We start from the raw sequence: 8,374 nt of genomic DNA on the forward strand, positions 1-8,374 counted from the left end.
CCTCCATGCACATGCATGACCAAAGCCTATTAGTAAAGCAAAAGAGTAATAATGCCTTTGTATAATCAAGATAAAAATGTAGTGAATTAAATTATAAAATTCTCTAAAATCAATAAAAATATAAATCATATGGAGTAACTATTTATGTCATTTAATTCTAAGGTTAATTCAATAAGTTTTTAGGTTTTACACTCATCAATAAACTATGTTATATTTGATTACATAATCAAGTATAGTACAATATATATATATATATATATATATATATATATATATATATATATATATATATATATATATGTTCGAATAATTTTGATATTATCTCAAAATTAATAATAGGGGAAATGATTAAAGAAAAAAAAAGAAACACTCAGTACATACATTAATACGAAGTCAATAAGAGATTAATTCACCAAGTTTGATCACATAACCATAGAATCCATGTTCATTACATTGGTTGGCAGTTAGACCTTAAAAGATTTTTTACTAAGAACTATAAATTAATATTAAAATATCCTCAATCGATTTCAAATAATTGGAAAACCATGGTTTATCGCCACTAAAAGTCAAATTATTCTCCGTGAGGTCTTGTGGTTTTTAATATATCCTTATAATTTTAATATACTTTTCGTATAAACGGGGAATCAGATTCATGACCATATCGAGATCGTCACCGTCCATCACCTTTAACCCCATGAAAATATCTCCTTATACGTGGAGTGCTCCCATTGGCTGCTCTCTCCTATATATATATTCTTCAAGGCCCGTCGTTCTGTAATCGATTACCCGTTGATTGATCCTGGCAACTGATGGCCGAGGAGAAGCACCACCACCACCACTTCTTTCACCACCACAAGAACGAGGAGGATGAGAAGCCCGCCGAGGAGGTCTACTCTCACACCGCCTACACCAGCGGCGGCGGCGTTTACGCTGCTGATGATGCTTACACCGGCGGCGAGTACTCGACTGGCTACGGGCAGACCGCCGGTGGAGCTTATGCCGACGATGCAGATTCTGCTGGCAGCGGATATACCACTGGTTACTCCCAGACAGCCGAGGAAGCGGTGGTGACGGAGTCGTCCACCGACGAGTACGACAAGTATAAGAAGGAGGAGAAGCAGCACAAGCACAAGGAGCACGTCGGCGAGATGGGCGCCCTCGCCGCCGGTGCCTTCGCATTGGTAACTCCATCCTTATCTTTTGCACATCATTCATAGCTTTGGATTCGATCTTATGGAGATGCATGACGAGTGCAGTACGAGAAGCACGAGGCGAACAAGGACCCGGAGCACGCGCAAAGGCACAAGATAGAGGAGGAGATCGCTGCCGCGGTTGCAGTGGGCGGCGGAGGGTACGCCTTTCACGAGCACCACGAGAAGAAGGAAGCCAAGGAAGAGACCAAAGAGGCTCACGAGAAAAAGCACCATCATTTCTTCTAAGAGCTCATGACACCATGGATGTTTAGCCACCACGGTCCTTGTGTGTTACGCCTCTTTCTCACTCTCTCGGTTACACCGAGTTGTCTGTGTGTGACCTTCTATATGTGTTACATGTTTTCTATAAACCTGTTTTATGATTATATGTTTCCTTGTCATAATATACAACTTTATGCGTTTGTTTTCTTGTGTTAATCCAAAGAAATATGTGCAATTGTTTCTTGTTGGTCAAAGTGTTTGTGTGCAAATTGAGAACACTGTCAATCTCTTTTCTCAAATCTTGTAACTCAATCGAGAACCTAAGGTTTAGATGTGTGTTATACAATTTAATTGTGTATGATTCTTGTGTTCAACTCAATCATTTAGAGCAGACTATAGAGTTCAACTCTAAATGATTGTGTATGATTCTTGAGTTCACTTGAATTGAGCATTATTTTTAATTTAATTTCTTCTAAGAGCCTATCGAACACACGATTTAATTGAATTGTGTGTTATACCTCTTTTTCTCTCTATGAGTTACACCTAAATAAGAGTTGGTCTGTTTGTGACCTTCTCTGTGTTGCCATATTTGTTATAAATTTATTTTATGATTACATGTTTCATTATCTTAATACACAATTTTATGTGTTTGTTTCCTTGTATTAATCTAAAGAAATACGTATAATTATTTTTTGTTTGTCAAAATATTTTTGCACAAATTAAGAATAATATTAATCTTTTTTCTCAAAAACTCAATCCAAAACCCAAAAAGGTTTAGAACATACTATAGAGTTTAACTCTAAATGATTGCATATGATTTTTGAACTATATAAATTGAGCATTATTTTAATTTAATCCATGTGTCAGATCTAAATTGAGCATTTTTTTTTTCTTTCTTTCTTTCTTTTAATTAAAGGTGCCTACTGACTTTATTTTTATCATAAGGCGCTTCTATTTTGAAAATATCAAAAATATTATTTCTATGCAAATATTGCAAAATCTACTTAAAAACACTGTAAATATCCCAAATAAATTTTTAATCTCAGTCAGACTAATTCTAAGTCGAAAAATTTGATGTTATAATAATTTATAAATAATTGCAATCAAAGAGACATAAAATATGATGTCACTTATAATATTTTTTAAATTGGTTTTATAGTATTTTTGGCTATAAAATAGTAATAATTACAATCAAAGAGCCAATTGTGACTTTTTCTTCCCTCTTCTTATGCCATGAATTTTGAAGATGTTGGAAAGACTGGGAGTTCTCTCGCGTCCCAACTCTGTTACATTCTGTGGCACTTTTGTTCGAGAAGTTGTGTGTTTTGGAGGGGATGATGAAAAATGACTCAGCAAGATGCATCTGATTAATAGAATTTTGGTATGGAGGAATAGGCATGAGAGAGTGCTTTTCCAATGTAATCAATCAATCAAAGATGTAGTTCGGGGAGGATACGACTGGACATTCGACATAGATGATGACATACAGAAGCTACACACTAGAGCACACTTGGGAGGTAAGAACCTGATCATCCGATGTTGGGCTTCAAGTCTTGTTTACCAAGTTGTTGTATGCATTAAACAGGGCGCTAAACACATCTCCCTTCTTCTCTTCGGCAGCTGGACCATCTTTAGGAATAGATTCCACTGGCTCCACCTTGGCAATCTGGTCTGAGGCCTTGTTTACTTGTGAATCCGATGGTTCCACATCTCCAACGCTTTCTTCAGAATTTGTTGGCGGAGAAGGTACCGAGGTCTTCAGCGGTGTGACATTTGCGATGGCTTCCTCAGGTTCCGATTCAAAGATTTCGACGAGTTGTTCTTCTGTTCCATCTTCTTCTACTGCTTCATCCATTTCATTGTGCTCGATCACTTCTTCCTTCACTTGCACTGTTTCGGGTGCAGCAGTCTCCGACACAACATGCTTATCGGTCTCGGTGGGTTCAGTAATCTCTTCAGTCTGCAGGTCCCAAGCGAGCCAATCTTAATTAGCATGAATACCAAAGTCAAACTAGTTTTTTGTGGACTCCATTAGTCACTCGGCATATCTAACTTTGTCGCTCACTATGACTAGAAAAAAAAGCATTTGCAAGCTTCAAATTGTAATTGGTCATCAAATCTCTGCCAAGAAGGTTGACGTTTAGGCAGAAAAAGTAGTTCCATTAGGAGTGTGATGTTTTAGGAGTGTGATGTTTTATGACGATCGCTGCCCTAATCCATGATTGTGAAAGATGATGTGAATCGAAACAACCTTCCAAAGTTTTCTCAGAGCAAGAATCTTGAGAGGTATAATAAACCTATATAAAAGTGTTTATAATCTAATGGATTTAACCAAGCCTTATTGTTTATGAATTAGTTTATATACAACCCTACAATCTTTTTGTATAATGTAGGAGGGGTCAATCTCAAAAGGTGAAGGGCTAATAATATGAATGAAAATGAACCAATATGATAATGATGATGATGCAATATCTGAACTCAAGATATAAAATATAACTAAATGTCATAAAAGCTTGCAGCTATTTTGTGTGCATCATATGAGAAGAAGACTGCGACACGCACCTCGAACAAGTCACCCAGCGACTTCTGCCCATTCTTATCCTCCGTCCCTTGTTTGGTGTCCTGCCCCGCCGCTGCCACCATCTCCTCCTGCTCCTCCTCCTTCCGGGCATCTTCCACCTCGGAACCGCGCGGCGAGGGCGGCTGCTCCAGCGGCAGGGGTGCGTCCCCCTGCGCCATCGGCTTCGTGGCGCACGCTCCCATGGTTCTCTCTTGCTAGCTCGCTCGTGCGCCCGTTGCCTGCCGCCCTGCTTCCGGAAGGGGGGGGGAGGAAAATGGAAGGAAGCCGAGGCAATATAACGACGGGGCGCGAACTGGCGCTGCCATGCCGACGTTCCTTCTGCGCCGCAGGTTAAATATAGACTGCATGTTAGCTATTCCGACGTTTGTTCCGCAGCGCAGAATATATATATATATATATATATATACATGGATAGACGTATTTAGTAGCGGTTATAAATATAGATGAGAATGTTGAATTTAGTGATTTTAAAATTTATTGAATCCTTAGCAAATAGATATAATAAATCCATCATTATAAAAATAGTAATTTTAACTATAAATTTATCGGATAAGACCATAAATCTTTAATTTATGATGAGTGAATCTAATACATCCTACCCGTCTTTTTTTTCCAAAGCATCTTTGTGGACTACAATGATGGATTTTTGTTTATTCTCTACTTTTTAAAAATTATTATTATTATTATTATTATTATTATAAATATATAGTTTTCAATATTATAATACAAAAGCATTCATTAATATCTAAAATTTAAACCAAAATATAATACCATATTTTTCATTTAATTTTTTAATTTTCTCAAAAATAGACGCATAAATTATTATGGAAATACAAACTTTGACATTTCTAATTAAACTAAAAACCATGCTTTTTAGTACCCAATTATCGTTTTATAATCGAATCATCTATCTGTTTTATGAAGTAAATTTTATTCCGATATGAGTGGTATAATAAAAAGATATGGTGTACATAAATTTTCAGGTTGAAATACTGTCCAGTTGTTGTGAGTTCATTGATATTTGGTTCGGATAAGACTTGGTTTAGGGTTATCCTGATTACTTATGACGAAAGAATTCCTTTTCGAAAATCATTTATTCAAATCAGTTTTTGACATATTCTCATAGACTTTTTTAAAGGAAAACTCATCTTCGATCAGATTTCATATATTTTTACCCTTTATTGAAATTATGATCCCCCCTTTTATTTATTTATTTATTTATTTATTTTAGATAAATAGATACCTTTAAATTATTATGTTACAATTAATTCACATCATTTAAGGCTGCAGAAATAGGTGGAAAATAGTTTTGGGGGATATTAAAGCTCCATTATGTATTTTGTTGACTCAAAAAATTTGACTGACTTTTCATAGGATTACATTGATTTTAATTATTCATTTAAAATAAATGTATTAGATAACCTTTGTGAATGATTTATTAACTCAGATTGACCACTTTTTCGTCTTTGTACCTTTTGAACATTTATTGACTCTGAAGTTGAATTAATGTAAATTTTGGTTGTGGAGACAATTAATTAATGCTCCATTTCCTTTTTTTTTTTACTCAAATTTTCTTCACTTTGCTTAGATAACATTTTCTAATAACTTTCATGAAGAAGATTGTGGAAATTAAGGTACTGATTTTCCACATGTTTATACTGATTTTGGACCGTTTATTAATGATTAGTATAATCCAATTCAAAATAAATATTAATAAGGTTTTTTAAAGGCTATAGATCACCATGAAAACCTTGGGAATGAGTTATGGAGTCATGATTGAGATATATATATATATATATATATTCCTTTTTTCTACTTTAAATGAGAATTTACAATTATTTCAATTCATTTAACATTGATATCGTTTAAAATTTTAATTTCTAAAATAATTGACATGACCAATTAAAATATTAATCTGTTAACAGTGTATCAAACTCGTTGAGGGTTCAAAATTTCATTCAACATATTTTAATCTATTAGGTGATTTAATTGGTAAATAATTTGATGGCTCAACTTAAGGTCGAGTTCAAATCACGTTTTAACCACTTGCCTTTTGCTTAAAAAAAATAATCATATCATCAAAAGCCCATTATATTTCTAGAATAGAAAAAAAAAGATAATAAAAAAGAATTAAGCGTATCTGTTGTGTTACATTTTTATTAAATTATATTCGCTTACATATAGACCTATCCCTTTATACAACAATACATTAATCAATAGAGACTTATAGTTTCATATGTTAATAAATTTGTATCATCATAATTTGATAAGCAAGAGAAGAGAAAAAAACATATACATGTTAGATTGGAACCGATTATTATTATTATTATTATTATTATTATTATTATTATTATTATTATTATTATTATTATTCATTTCTGGCACTACTTCACATATCATTAGCCACCGCACAAGTGATTCTATGTCAATTTTATCAAGAGCTAATCGTTTACAAAGTATAAAGCACACCTATTTAGATATTTTATGGAAATGTATGGTATTCTTATTTTTTGGGTATTTTTTTGAAATTTTATTATCTATTCATGAGTGATGAAAATATATTTAATCCATAGGGTCTACTTGTTTTCCTCGGTGATCAGTTTTTCTCTTCTTTGACGATTGGATAAAAGATATATTTGATTTGAAGTCAAAATCATCCGAGTATCTTTCTTCGTCTATTGGATAAAAGATAGATATATTTGATTTGAAATCAAAATCATCAAGTATCTTTATGATAGATATTTATCATACATACATACAATACATTATAGGTACCCATTGGAAACATTGATGATATTATCATACACTTTGATGAAGATGTACTTATCTTAGACTCCTGTCAAATATACATACTACATATATTTTTGTCTCTTATTTTGTCAAAGTAAAGTAATCATGGGTTATCGTTATTATTATTAATCATATTTTTGTAGTTCCATATGTTGATATAAATCATCATAATTTGATAAGGAAGATAAGGGAAAAACGTATATAAACTAGATTGTAACTAGACATATTAAAGGTGATTCAGTGTCAATTTCATTAGCAGCTTATGATTTGGATATTCTAAAGTGAACTCCATTTGAATATTTCATAACATCCATAATATTCCTATTTCCCATGGATTCATATATATATATATATAGAGAGAGAGAGAGAGAGAGTCAAAAGTCTTAAAACAAAATGAAGTGAGCTAGTCATCTTCGGTTATTTCAGAGATTATTTTTCATAAGTATGTTAGACACTGTTGAATTATTTTTCATAATAAATTTTAATATAAATAATATGTTACTACAAATATCTTCTTTAAGCAAAGAATTCATATTTTTGATTCATTTTCTTGTGAGCATGTTAAGCGTCAAATAGGGGAAAATGTAGTTGTATATTTCTGAATGAAACTTTCTCTATGATTTTTCATTAATTATTATATATTTATTTAATTTTTACATGGTAATACTTTTAGTAGTAGTTCAAAATAGTTTTACAGTATCTCTATATTATACATCAATTATAATTTTTTTTTAAAAATAAAATATATAATAATGTTTCTACGAAAGACTCTTCATAGTTATTAGATTATGATCACTAATACCAATTAGGTTTAGACAATCCAAAATTCATATCCTCAACTTATGTAAGAAGCAATATAATAAATTCATACTTTCAATCTATAAATATAATTAAAAATAATTTATTAGCATCATCAATTGAAAATCTCAAAATCACAATGAACTTGGTCATTTGCAATCTCTTATGAAAGATGATAATTTTTTAATATATGATAACTAAATTATTTTTAAAAAATATGCAATAGTCATATTTAGGATATAATATTTATTTGTCAAAACTTGATCTTTAATTTAATTATTTTTATGATATTTATTTAATCTCAATAAATTATATTTATTCTACTTCATAATTCTAAAACTTTTTAATTCCACCATTAGCCACTATCATTCAGGTTACACATTAAACTTTTATTTTATAACTTTTACTTGCAATATGGATGGTTTTAAAGTTTACTCGAATCATATATTTTTTTAATATCTTTTGAAATTCCTTCACATCTCAAAATACACGTAGAAAATTCAAATTATGTTAGATATTATTAAATATTTAAAATAGACTACTTATTAAAATGTCATTAAAATACTATATATGATTTATTCCTTCCCAATGAAAAGATTATTGGATGCAAATTCTAACATCTTTACTATAAGGAACGGTGACATTTAACATCGAGCCATCATCTTCAATGAGGTTATAGATATGTCACCTTTAACCTCTCATCTTATCCTTTCTTTAGCTCATTTTTTTTTTTTTTATCATATTCATCGTAATAAAATGAGTTATTTAAGCCTATGCTATGATTTTAAGA

General features: G+C 31.8%; 1 protein-coding gene across 1 annotated transcript; it reads left to right on the forward strand.

Moving 5' to 3' along the window:
- Positions 1 to 791: 791 nt before the first annotated feature.
- On the forward strand, positions 792 to 1,631 carry LOC103994826 (abscisic stress-ripening protein 5). Its single transcript, XM_009415266.3, has 2 exons — positions 792 to 1,181; positions 1,257 to 1,631. Exons 1-2 carry the CDS (start codon positions 810 to 812, stop codon positions 1,437 to 1,439), a joined length of 555 nt encoding a protein of 184 aa, XP_009413541.2. The 5' UTR covers positions 792 to 809; the 3' UTR covers positions 1,440 to 1,631.
- The last annotated feature ends 6,743 nt before the right edge of the window (positions 1,632 to 8,374 follow it).

Source organism: Musa acuminata, chromosome BXJ2-8, assembly GCF_036884655.1.
Source record: "Musa acuminata AAA Group cultivar baxijiao chromosome BXJ2-8, Cavendish_Baxijiao_AAA, whole genome shotgun sequence".
Classification (NCBI taxonomy): Eukaryota; Viridiplantae; Streptophyta; class Magnoliopsida; order Zingiberales; family Musaceae; genus Musa; species Musa acuminata.

Coding starts and splice junctions, on each gene's coding strand:
- LOC103994826 (XM_009415266.3), top strand. CDS start 810: ATGGCCGAGGAGAAGCACCACCACCACCACTTCTTTCACCACCACAAG. Junction 1,182..1,256: donor CCGCCGGTGCCTTCGCATTG/GTAACTCCATCC, acceptor TGACGAGTGCAG/TACGAGAAGCACGAGGCGAA.